General features: G+C 38.5%; 1 protein-coding gene across 6 annotated transcripts in view; it reads right to left on the reverse strand.

Annotated features, from left to right (window-relative positions):
• Window positions 1-13,835, reverse strand: part of ERC1 (ELKS/RAB6-interacting/CAST family member 1) — a 503,328-nt gene that overhangs the window by 240,394 nt on the left and 249,099 nt on the right. For 5 of the 6 annotated variants that reach the window (XM_070409489.1, XM_070409487.1, XM_070409488.1 and 2 more), the window contains one exon: window positions 5,692-5,823. The exons of the other annotated variant lie outside the window; for it this stretch is intronic. In XM_070409489.1, the coding sequence (XP_070265590.1) occupies window positions 5,692-5,823 (132 nt within the window). The remainder of the gene's footprint in view (window positions 1-5,691; window positions 5,824-13,835) is intronic. 6 annotated transcript variants of the gene reach the window in all.

Consider the following 13,835-nt stretch of genomic DNA (forward strand, 5'->3'; position numbering starts at 1 on the left):
CTGAGCAGAGAGAAGTTTCAGAAGGAAATAATGTGGAAAGGAACCCTGGGGTTTCCTAATGGGATTCTCTTTTATCCCTCTACTAGAGGCCCAGTGCATGTTATTCGTGCATGGGTGTGTGTGTGTCCCTCAGCCCAGCCTGCACCCTCTCCAATCTGGGACCCCTCGAGGTGGGATCAGGCCCAAACCGGCAGTCGGACATCCCTCTCACAATCCAGGATTGCTGGCTCCCAACCGCTCACCTGCCTGCCTGCGTGACTGCCCCTAACTGCTTCTGCCTGCTAGCCTGATCACCCCTAACCACTCCCCGGTCAGCCTGATCACCCCCCAACCACTCCACTGCCAGCTTGATCAATGCCTAACTGCTCCCCTGCCAGCCCAATTGCCCCTAACTGCCCTCCCCTGCTGGCCTGGTCCCTCCCTAACTGCCCTCCCCTGCTGGCCTGGTCACCCTTAACTGCCCTCCCCTGCTGGCCTGGTCCCCCCCTAACTGTCCTCCCCTACCGGCCCAGTCACCCCTAACTGCCCTCCCCTGCTGGCCCGGTCACCCCTAACTGCCCTCCCCTGCTGGCCTGGGTCCCTCCCAACTGTCCTCCCCTGCAGGCCTGGTCCCCCCCAACTTCTCTCCCCTGCTGGACTGATCGCCCACAACTGCCCTCCCCTGCTGGCCATCTTTGACCACATGGGAATGGCCATCTTATGTGTTGGAGTGATGGTCAATTTGCATATTGCCTCTTTATTAGATAGGATTTGCCAACACAGTTTAGAAGATATCTTCCTTCATTGCATTGTTAGACAACTTCTCCAAATAAAGAGCTCAATATAGAGCAGCATGTATTTGGAACAAAAATACTGTAAGGAGATCCTGTAAAGAATTTAAGAAAGGCATCAAAAAATGTTTTCCGCCCAGACTGGTTTGGCTCAGTGGATAGAGCGTCGGCCTGTGGACTGAAGGATCCTGGGTTCGATTCTGGTCAAGGGCATGTACCTGGGTTGCGAGCCCACCCCCGTAGGGGGTGTGCAGGAGGCAGCTGGTCGATGTTTCTCTCTAACCGATGTTTCTAACTCTCTATCCCTCTCCCTTCCTCTCTGTAAGAAATCAATAAAATATATTTAAAAAACAAAACAAAACAAACAAAAAAAACACGTTTTCCTTTGAGAGTTTTTCCCTGCTCAAAATTTAAAAGGTTCATAAAAACAATCCCATTTACCATCGCACCAAAAAAATTAAGCTACCTAGGAATAAACTTAACTAAAGAGGTAAAAGACCTCTACTCAGAAAACTACAGGACGTTGAAAAAAGAGATAGAGGAAGACATAAAGAGATGGAAGAACACACCGTGTTCATGGATTGGTAGAATCAACATCATTAAAATGTCCATACTACTCAAAGCAATATATAAATTCAATGCACTTCCCATTAAAATACCAACGGCATACTTCACATACCTAGAATGAACGCTCCAAAAATTCATCTGGAATAAAAAAAGACCCCGAATAGCTGCAGCGATCCTGAGAAAGAACAAAGTAGGTGGGATCTCAATACCAGATATCAAGCTGTATTACAAAGCCACTGTTCTCAAAACTGCCTGGTACTGGCACAAGAACAGACATATAGATCAATGGAATAGAACAGAGAGCCCAGAAATCGGCCTGAACCAATATGCTCAATTAATATTTGACAAAGGAGGCAAGAACATACAATGGAGCCAAGATAGTCTCTTCAATAAATGGTGTTGGGAAAATTGGACAGATATATGCAAGAAAATGAAACTAGACCACCAACTTATACCATACACAAGAATAAACTCAAAATGGATAAAGGACTTAAATGTACGACGGGAAACCATAAAAATTCTAGAAGAATCCAAAGGCAACAAAATCTCAGACATATGCTGAAGCAATTTCTTCACTGATACAGCTCCTTGGGCATTTGAAACTAAAGAGAAAAAGAACAAATGGGACTACATCAAAATAAAAAGCTTCTGCACAGCAAAAGAAACCAACAAAACAACAAGAAAGCCCACTGCGTGGGAAAACATATTTGCCAACGTCATATTTGATAAGGGCCTAATCTCCAAAATTTATAGGGAACTCATACAACTTAACAAAAAGAAGATAAACAATCCAATCAAAAAATGGGCAAAGGATCTAAACAGACACCTCTCAAAAGAGGACATTCAGAAAGCCAAGAGACATATGAAAACATGCTCAAAGTCACTAATCATCTGAGAGATGCAAATCAAAACAACAATGAGGTACCATCTCACACCTGTCAGACTGGCTATCATCAACAAATCAACAAACGACAAGTGCTGGAGAGGATGTGGAGAAAAAGGAACACTCGTGCACTGCTGGTGGGAATGCAGACTGGTGCAGCCACTATGGAAGACAGTATGGAGTTTCCTCAAAAAACTAAAAATGGAACTCCCATTTGACCCTGTGATCCCACTTCTAGGAATATATCCCAAGAAACCAGAAACACCAATCAGAAAGGATATGTGCACCCATATGTTCATAGCAGCACAATTCACCATAGCTAAGATCTGGAAACAGCTTAAGTGTCCATCAGTAGATGAGTGGATTAGAAAACTGTGGTACATCTACACGATGGAATACTATGCTGCTGTAAAAAAGAAGGAACTCTTACCATTTGCAACAGCATGGATGGAACTGGAGAGCATTATGCTAAGTGAAATAAGCCAGTCAATGAAGGAAAAATACCACATGATCTCACTCATTCATGGATAATAAAGACCACTATAAACTTATGAACAATAATAGATACAGAGGTAGAGCTGCCTCAAACTGATTGTCAAACTGCAGCGGGAAGGCCAGGGAGGGTTGGTGGGCAGGAGGGAGGGGGGTAAGAGATCAACCAAAGGACTTGTATGCATGCATATAAGCATAACCAATGGACATAAGACACTTGGGGGGGGGGGGGGGGCGGGAGGGAGGAGGCCAGGGGATTGTCAAGGGCAGGGGGAAAAAAGGACACATATGCAATACGCTTTGTAATACTTTAAGCAATAAAACAATTAAAAAAAATTTTAAAGGTTCTGTACTTTATTTTAATGAGCTATGGCTCCCAAACAATTTTATTTTGCACTTTGAGAAACCAAGAGATGCAAACATCTTCCTCCTATCAGAGGTAGTTATTTCTTCTCAGAGGCTAAATTTAGGCAAGAGACAAATAAATTCTGGACCTAAGAAAGATAATAAGAGTAATGTCCCTAGCCAGAAAAAGCTTCACTCATTTAAGGTATTTCAAATGAATACTTGATGTATACAATTAATAAACAGTGGCGTTAGAAAACACACAAAGATAAAATAAGAAAAGATGAGAGCAGGAGGCAACAACGAATGAAGTTTACACAACTCCAGAAGTACAAATATAAAAGCAGTTTCTTCATACCTTAAACCACTTAAAGCACAAATGACTAGTCTCATGCAATATTTCACTCAACAGCTTCAGATAGGCAGTGAGAAGCAGAATGGTGCAAAAAAGATAAACAGAAGAGAAAAAAGGCATGCAATTAAAAGCAAATTATATACAGCCACCTTGGGAGACAGTGTCACAGTTTCTTGCAAAGTTAAGTGTAGTCTTCCTATACAATCCAGCAACCAGACTCCCAGGTATTTACCTAAATGACTTGAAAATTTATACCCATACATAAATGACATAAGTATTTATAAAAGCTTTATTCATAATTGCCCAAAATTGGAAGCAATCAAGACATTCTTCAATAGGTAAAGGAACAAGCAAATTGTGGCACATCCATATAATGGAATGTAATTCAGAGATAAACCTAAGTGAGTTTTCAGGCCACAAAAAGACATGGAAGAACCTTAAATGCAGAGGGTAAATGAAAAATCTAGTCTGAAAAGTCTACATACTGTATGATTCCAACTATATGACGCTGTGGAAAAGGCAAAGCTATAGAGACAGGAAAAAGATCAGAGACTGGGAAAATGGGGGAGGAGTGATTAGGTGGAGCACAGGTGACTTTTAGGCCAGTGAAACTACTCTGTATGACACTGTAATTATGGATACATGACATTATACATTTGGTAGAACCCACAGAACTGTACAATTCGAAGAGTGAACCAAAATGTAAACTATGGACTAGTTAATAATGTATCAATACTGGCTCATCAATTTAGCAAATTTACCACACCAATGTAAGATGTTAAGGATAGGAAAAACTGAGGTAAAGAAAGGAGTACCTAGCAACACTCTGTACTTTCTGCTCAAGCTTTATGTAAATTTAAAAAATTGATCTAAAAAATTATAACCAGTTTACACAACAATAGCTTTAAAAAGAACATATAACAGTAGTCTATAGCCCATAATGACGTGATCTATTATTAATGGCCAAAACCTCTACATGATCTCTGATATGTAAGGTTTTTAACTAACTAATGATTTCCAAAGAAGGAAGAAATCTTTACAGGAGGAAAAAAAGGGTGACATTTTGAAAATAAAGGAAAGTGTGTAAAAAAGGTAAGATCAAGCTGAAAGAATATCCATTATCATTCTGAAACAATGGCTATCACCACCCCATCTCTGAAACACTCCACTACCCAAACTCTATTCAACTGTACATCAGGAAATAATTCAAATGGAAAGTGGACTAAGGCACTACAGGACATACTGTGAAAAGATCAATTTTCCCTCAGCTTTGCTAATTTCAGTCTGTCTATTTCTATACTTGACACTAAAGAAACTATATCCTTGTATCTAACACAGTTATGAAGGGTTCCCTTGTGGTACATACTACAAAAAGTCTGCTTTGAATTGTACTCTTCTTCCTTGCTATACAACTAACTTAACTCACAAGAGCATTGGTAGTCTGATCCAAGAGGTTCCCCCCGCAATTCATGTTACCCTCTCACTTGATCTTTTTATGTTTAATATTTATATTTCTCCAAAAAAGAAATGGAAAAGAAATAATCACTGAAAAATAAAATGTCATGAGTCTCTGTGTGAGGCAGGTTCAAAACCTCCGATCACACTCTCATAATGGGACTTGAGATTAGAGTCTTCACTGGTTAAAACTATTTCTTCCATTCACCTCTCCCTCTTTACTTATTCTTCCCAATAAAAAGTTAAAAGCAAGGGTGAGGATCTAAAAAGGATCTAGAAAATTATATATATATAAACCAGCAACAGAACTTTTAACAAGTCACCTCAATAGAACACTGATCTGGGACTCTTTAAGTGTCACAATATCTCTATCTTTCATACTTGTTATTAATCTTAACTTGTTATAGCTTTAACTGCCCTTTTGAACAAGCCAAGGTATAAAATAAATGAACTATTTGCTATTTAAAATTAACATCTTTAACTCAGAAATGCTTGTGTTTTTCCATTCAATTTAAAAGCAGGATTGTGCCGGTCTTGTAACAAACAGACATGTTCCATTTCATCTTTTCAGATATATGAGCATATACTACATAACTGTATCTGAAATCAGTCCCTAATTATTAATGCAGAGACCTCTGCATTAAAACGAGTCAATTCTTATATAGCTATATTTCAATTCTTATTTAAGACTAAGTACTTACACTGAGGAGTGTTTTTGAAACCATATAAACATACATTATGTGTAGTTTCCCTATACTACACTGTTTGGGTTTTACCTTTTGTTTAACCAGCTGCATTGCCAGTAACTGTATAAAATCGCAGACCTGTTTTTCAGCATTGGTCCTGGCTGATTCCTCTTGTGCTAGCACCATTTCTCGCTCTGCAGTTATCTGTACACTCTCTCTTAGTGCTTCTTCCAGCTCTTCAATTCTGTCATCCTTCTTACGGAGATTGTCCTGGAAAACGATGGAAGACTCGGTGAAGTAGACTAATTAGTTAACACAAGGAGAGCCTATGTATCAACAAGGGCTATTTGTTTATTAAATGTTCTTCCCTTCAGAAGTAAATCCAGGTAAAAACGATATCATCAGAGAGGAAAAAATAAAACAAGAGAAGAAAGAAGTAAAGGAGGTGGAATAAGTATATTAAGAGCAAAGGGTCAAGTTATTAAGCAAGAGAAACATTTGATGGACTTGATCTCCATAACAGAGTGAATAAAATTGTTGCGCTAGGCAGCATGGGTAGCAAAAGCTTAATTATGTAGAAGCACAAAGCTATTTTTGAACTACTCTCTACAATGACCTAATGTCAGCTCTGATGAAGCGAAGTAATAAGACTCAATGTCAAACGTTCTCTTTCCCTGAAAAGTTAAGCCTAGATGAAAAAGTTAAATAAACAGCATGATCTTATAGATTATATTTTCATATAGGCAATTATTTGGCAAACTAATTTTAAAAAAGAGAAATGGAAAAAAGAGTTTTTCCTAATGAATTAAAGAAAGCCACGTTTTCTCTTAATTTTATATAAAAAAACTGGAAGTAAAAAGCCACACCCTGATATAAATGACTGGTCTGGCTAAGAATGAGTAATTTAGTTAGCCAACCAAAACCCACTGCATTAATAATCTAAACAAGTTTAAAAAGTAAATTTTGGGGAAGTAACTATGGATTTCAATCAGAAAGACAAGCAAAATCCTATAGGACTTTAAAAGATCATGTAAGACAAAACATTTTAGAATAAGAATAAATTAGCAGTTTTCAAATAGAATGAAAAACTTAACTCGTGAGGTTATTATAAGCATTTCCTCTTTAGATTCCTATAGAACCAGAATATTAATAAGAATAAAGTGCTGGATTCCAAAATGGCGATGGAATAAGTGCAAGCTACATTGACATGCTCCCAGGACCAAACTGGAATTACAACTAAACTACAGAAAAGCCATCCTGAATAATCAACTGAAGACTAGCTGCAGAGAAACTGAAAACCAAGAACGGAAAGTGGAAACTGCATAGAGAATGGTAGAAAGTGCGGAGGTGCAAAAAGGCTGGCAGGGCTCCCACAGACAGCACCTGAAGTTCTGGAGGGATATCTCAACTGTGGGGGGTTCCCACTGAGAACTCTAGCATCTAAACCCCAAGCTGGGCTCCCAAGCCCAGAGCACCAGAACTGAGAAAGGTGCCCACATAACATCTGGCTGTGAAAAGCAGCAGGGTTGCTATAGCCAGGGAGAGATGGCTAGAAATGCAGGCACCCTCTAAAAGGGCCTTCACACAAAATTTCATGTGCAGCCAATCACCTTGGGCTCCAGCAGAGGGAGGGCAGAGTGGACTGGAGTTGGGTGAGCAGAAGCCAGGGTTGGAGGCTCTGGGGTTAGACCTTGAAAGGCAGACACCCTGGTTTCCTGTGCTGAGTCATTCCCTCATGCTGTGGAGGACATCTTTCTCAGACAGATCTTTGCTATCCAGGCAGTTTTTGGAGAAAAGGCAGTTGCCCCACCCTATTGGAAAACCCCTTGCCCACCCTGTGTAGTTTCTGAGGCCCATTAAGAGACTGAGAATAATGATCAGCCTGCAGGCAGAAGCAATTGCCCTACCCTGTTGAAAACCTCTCACCCGACACTGTGGTTGAGAGGCTAATCAACACTGAATACAAACAGACCTCAGGCAGAAGCAGGTCTCTGGAGGCTTTGAGTCTTTGCCTGATATAATTCATGGCCCGGGCCTAGGAAAAGCAAACCTCGGTGCACATCTTGGTCTTTTCCAAAGGCACCCAGTCCCAGCAGAGGGAGTCACATTCTGTGGATTGCCGATAGCTCCAAACAGAGTACTCAAGGCCAGTCAAGAACAGCATCTGACACTGACCTGCACTAGAAATTGGAAGGTGTAACAGATCTACCTAGCATATAGACACAAATTCAAACGGGCAGCCAAAATGGGGAGACAAAAAATAAATAAATAAAATAAGCCCCAAACGAAAAAACAAGAAAATTTTCCAGAAGAAGAGCTAAATGAAATGGAGATAAGAAATTTGAGATAAAGAATTCAGAATAATGATGGCAAAGATGCTCAAAAGCATGAGAAAAGATATAGTAACTATGAAGAATGACTTAGCACTAATATAGAACACAGTGGAAGGAATACATAGCAAGTTAGGGGAAGCCAAGGATCAGATTAGTGAATTAGAAGACAGGGTAGAAAAAAAAATCACTCAATCAGAAAACCAAAAAGAAAAAAAAAAAATAGGTGGACCCAGTGATCCCACGTCTAGGAATATGTCCTAAGAGACCCAAAACACCAATCAGAAAGAATGTATGCACCCCTATGTTCATAGCAGCATAATTTACAATAGCTAAGATCTGGAAACAGCCCAAGTACCCATCAGTAGATGAGTGGATGAAAAAACTGTGGTACATTTATACCATGGAATACTATGCAGCTGTAAAAAAGGACATCTTGCTTTTTGACACAGCATGGAGGGACCTGGAGAGTATTATGCTAAGTGAAATAAGCCAGTCAGAGATAGACAAGTATCACATAATCTCACTCATATGTATGGAATCTAAAGAACAAAATAAATGGTTGAACAAAATAGATCCAGAGACACAAAAGCATGTGAAATCTCAGAGGGAAGGCAGGGGTGGATAGGTGGGAAGAGATCAACCAAAGAATATATATATATATGCATAACCCATGGACACAGACAATAGGTGGTAGAGGCCTGGAGTAGGGTACGGGTGCGGGCTATAAGGGATCAATGGGAGAAAAGAGGGGACATATGTAATACCTTCAACAATAAAGATTTTAAATAAATAAATACATACATACATACATAAATAAATACTGTGTTTCCAAGGGGCATATGCTAAAAAACAAATAAATAAATAAATACTCAATATATTGCAGTAAGTTCTGCTCTTATTCTGAAGATTCTAAAGACACCTAAAGTTTCAATATCCCAACAGCAGATGTCTGAAACATAGCACCACGCTAAGAGCTTTTAAAACTATCCCATCCCCTTTTCTATGCAAACAGTCCCTCCTGTCCCATTTTTTTTTTTTAACATACCTACAAAAATAGTAGTGAGTAGATTTTGGTGACAGAGTTTGGCACAAATTTCTAGCGACAAAACTGTTCATCTACACTATACTTAATGGTGTATTTTGGTTTGAAGGAAAAGAAAAATCTCTAATCTGTTCAATGCCTGAACTCTGAGCAGAAGTGACAGTTATCACAGCTTCTCTGAATATGTGTGAGCCAACAAAATGTCAGTTGGTAAAATATTGGACTTCAGAAACTGTGAAACACAACAGATTTGGTTTATTCTGCTCTCAGGCCCAAGCTCAAGGAAGTAAAGGGCTCGTGCTGAAACCCCTGGGAAGTGCTTCTGTACCACGTACAGCCCAGGGCCTGAATATGTGCTTCACAGTCTAAACTGTACTTTTTTTTTTTCCCAAAAAGTCCACATTCAGCCGTCTTCAAGTTAAACCATGAGGTAGTCATGCCATTATGAGCCTATGATCTTAAACAAATCTACATAGAACCTCTGATATCCCAAATCCCTTTTATCCATAGAATATCCCATAGGTTTGAAGATTCTGAGGCATTCAGAAAATAGAAGGATGACTTATTGGAGCCAAATGTAGATACAGATTAAAGCTAAGATATGGCATGTTACACATCTTAATCTCATAAGTGTAAAAAACCCATTCCTATAGTTTATATGCATTATTGATTTGCTGCTAGCTTGGAATAAAGTCTTTTAAACTTCTTCAGCTAAATTCATTATTTGTGCTATTGAACATGACAGCCACTAGCCACATGTGGCTACTGAGTATTTAAAATGTGGCTAATCCAAATTGAGATGTACTGTAAATAACACTAAATTCCAAAGACTTAGCCCCAACAACAAAAAAGTAAAATATTTCATTAGTAAGCTTCACATTAATTGTGTGTTGAAATGGTAACATTTTGGACATATTAGATTAAAAATACATTATTAATTATTAATGTCATAAGTTTTCTTTTAGTTTTTTTTATGAAGCTACTAAAGAATTCAAAGTTATCTATGTGCTGACATTTCTACTGGACAACATTTCTAGAGCAAGAATAGTTTCTATACATGAGATATATTCATAAAAGTCTCTATAACACATCATGTTTCATAACTTTTCTTAGCTCATAACCTATTAGCACACAAATACCAGTTACCTAGGTGAGAAACCGTATGGCAAACTCTGCCAAAAGCTCTAACAATCCTCAGCACTGAAAATGACTGTGGTGATAACATTAATAAAACAAATTCAAAAGCACTTACTCTTCTACCAACAGAAAAAACTGAATTGTGAAATTAAAGTGAAAAAAATTCAAGTATTTGGCAAATCACTTTAATACTTAGGATATTAAAGTTTTTTTTATTAGTTGTTTATTGTTATATAACAAGTTAACTTAAAACTTAGCAGCTTAAAACAACAGTGAACATTTTTTATCTCAGTTTCTATGAGTCAGAAACTCAAAAGCAGTTTAGCCAAACAGTTCTGGTTCCAGGGTCTCTCCTGGGGTTAGAGTCAAGATGTCAGCCAGAATTCCATCCTCTGCTTCCACTTACATGGTTGGCAAGTTGGTAATAGCTCTTGGCAAGAGGCCTTTCTCTTCCTTTCTACAGGGCTGCTTGTGACAGGTCACCTGGCTTTCCTCAGAGCAAGTGATCCAAAAAAGCAAGGCAGAAGCGTCGTCTTTTATGGTCTAGCTCAGAAGTCACACACCATCACTTCTGACATTTCTACTGTTCACCAAGACTAATTCTGACACAATGTGGGAGAGGACTAACAAGGGAATGAATACCCGAAGATAAGGACGATTTGGGGCCATCTTAGAAGTTGGTTAGCATAGTACTCAAGTCTGAAGCTCCAGTACAAGGAAACTGGGTTATCAAAGCAAACTGTGATTATCAAAACTGTTTCTGAGAGAAAAATATCTGTTAGGTTAACAACTTTTACCTCAAAGACACAGCTGTTATGAGATTATACTAAAATGGAACCCAATGATACCATATTTTAAAAATATATATACTATATACTAGAGGCCTGATGCACGAAGATTCGTGCAAGAATGGGCCTTCCTTCCCCTGGCTGCCAGCACCCCCTTCGCTCCAGCCTTCAGCCTTTGCTCCAGCCCGGAGCCACCTTTCTGACTTCGTTCAGGCCCAGAGCTGCCTTTCTGCCTTCCCATGCTGCCCAGAGGCCCGGAGTGACTGGGGCGGTGCGGAATGCCTGCATCATCACCATGGCGATGATGCAATCGTCCCGCCCCGCCCGCTCAGCACCTGTATATGCAAATTAACCCACCATTTTTGTTGGGTTAATTTGCATACCCACTCCTGATTGGCTGGTGGGTGTCACGAAGGTATGATCAATTTGCATCTTTCTCTTTTATTAGTGTAGATTCTATTGATTTCAGAGAGGAAAGGAGAGAGAGAGACAGAGATGGAAACATCAATGATGAGAGAGAATCATTGATCAGCTGCCTCCTGCACGCCCCCTACTGGGGATTGAGCCAGCAACCCGGTTATGTGCCCTTGACAAGAATCGAACCGGGACCCTTCAGTTCCCAGGCTGATGCTGTATCCACTGAGCCAAACTAGCTAGGGCATAACACCATATTTTGATGGAACACAAACAAACTTAAAATGTAAAAGGCAAATATTAAAGAGACTTAGCAAAATTGAGATATGGATCAGCAAATCACTGAATATGAATTCATCAAAATATGCATTCTTTCAGGAATTATTCAGAATAAAATTTGCAATTGGTTTGAGTTCTATTAAGAGATGTTTTCTGTGATTATGGTAAAAATTACATTAAATTTAATTCATGAATAGCTCAGTACTAGATATGCTCAATAAGGCCAAATATTCAAAGTTCAACTAAAAAATTATTTGGCAAATATTTAGAAAGCTATACAAGTTTATAGTAAAAAGCTATAGAAGTTTTTTAATAAGTTTAGTCTTCACAGTTTAGTGAAGTTCCTTTCTTTTGGGAATCAATCCATTTTTTAAGAAAATATGAGAATAAAATATTCATAGCCTTATTGGCCCAAATGAGTAAAGACTCTCTTTAGATTCCTGTTTCCTCATTAATTTTCATTAAAATTTATTCTACTCTTAAGGGGGAAGGGGGGAAAGTAAAAAATTTAGCCAAAAAATGAGTCTATTTATTCTGTTTGGAGTTAATCAATGTTCTAGCACTCATTACTTCAAAGCAAAGTATTAAACTGGCAGCCTGGGGGAAAAGACTAAGTAGAAAAAAAGACTTCAATTTCATTCACCTGCTTAACTTGGACAGTTCACTCTGTTTAAACAGTTCAGGCAATCCCAAATTTAGATATGTACTGTGTGTCACAGAAACAAACTAAATAGGTATCTGGAGACCGCAAAGAAACATACTCTACCATTATAAATAGTTCAGTAATCTAAATCTAAATCATTAATTAATTAAGTCATTTAAAAGCAATACCTTAAAATTTTTACTTCAACTGCTATAAATTAAGTTTGTACTCATCAAAGCTGACACAGACAGTTTTCCTATCGCTGAATCAGGTATGGAAACCTACTTATTAATGCCAACTATACTTATTAACTGGGTCAAATGAGACCACTTCATTCACAAAGTAGAGATCAAAACAGGTTTGTGTGACTAGTTCTGGGGGGATGGCAGAGAGCAAGAGAGAGAGAAACTGGGAAGCTGCCAAAGAATTCCTCATATCCTTAAATAAAATTTCTATATTCATGAGATTAAGGTAAAAGCTGTGACAGCTGTAACTATGACTTAACTCAGGCAAATGAACAAGAAGACTGGACCCCTTAGCAAATCCCATAATACTACTCCCCTAATACATTCCTCTGAACTTTACCTCTTGACATCAGCTCTGGGAACGTTAAGCCACATACCGATGCAGCTGAAAGACTCTAGTCTCCACTGCCTTTCTTTCAAATCAAACATTCAATAAGGAATGCAAAGGCAAAAGGAAAAACAGCAAATAAAAATTAATCTTTTGTTCTCTTCAAACATCTCCCTCAAAATTAAAAGAAAAAAGGCTCAATAATACAGTAACATAAAAAAAATCACTTGATAATGACAGATCTTATTAAGCTTTTCCCTTTTCAGCAGTGGAAAGAAGGTCACTATAGAATTCCATCAATTATCCAATATTATAGCTTCCCACATTCACTCATCTCTTTCCCAACTGTGACTCAGCAATGGTTATGGAGGTCATTTATTTGGGTTCATTTTAAGAGCTGCTTCCTTTGGAGTAAACACAACTTACCAGAGAGACTTCAACATATTCTAAAAGATATTAATTTTAACTGCTACCCATTATCCTTAATGTAAAGAGACAGTAATTTTTTTATTACCCTCAACCCCAATGCTTATTCTCCCCCCTCTTCCCCATCCCCCAAGTATACATACACATGCAGAAGATTTCATTAAAATCATTAAACTTATCAGAATTCAATTACCAGCTGCTCAGATGTTTAGTGTGTTGGGGGGAGGGGAGGGTTGAAGCCACATGCACTGATGCAGTCACTTTTAAGAAAAGAAAGCTAGCCCTAGCCAGAGATAGAATTTTGTTAGATATCAAATACTTTTTGTTTTAAGAAATAATTTGAATTAAAATATTTTCTTCTCTCTTCTCTTTAATATCCCTCAAATATCTCCCCCAGTTGCAGAACTCTAATATAACCTCAATTTTAAAGATCAAAGTTAAAACAAAAGCAGATGCATTTCATTAAAGAAATGGAAACACACATATAAAATGATGCTATATAAAAAATAACTTTTACAAAGCACCTAGTACAAAAATTCCATATATACTAGCCAGATGGTTATCTTGAAAATTCTGATAGTTGGATATCAGAAACTTGGGCAAGGATATGAGGTTTACCTAATTTAGAACATGTCTCCTCTGGTTGG

The sequence above is a fragment of the Myotis yumanensis genome, unplaced genomic scaffold (assembly GCF_028538775.1).
Source record: "Myotis yumanensis isolate MYYU_CA2020_CCGP unplaced genomic scaffold, mMyoYum1.0.hap1 SCAF_3, whole genome shotgun sequence".
NCBI lineage: Eukaryota > Metazoa > Chordata > Mammalia > Chiroptera > Vespertilionidae > Myotis > Myotis yumanensis.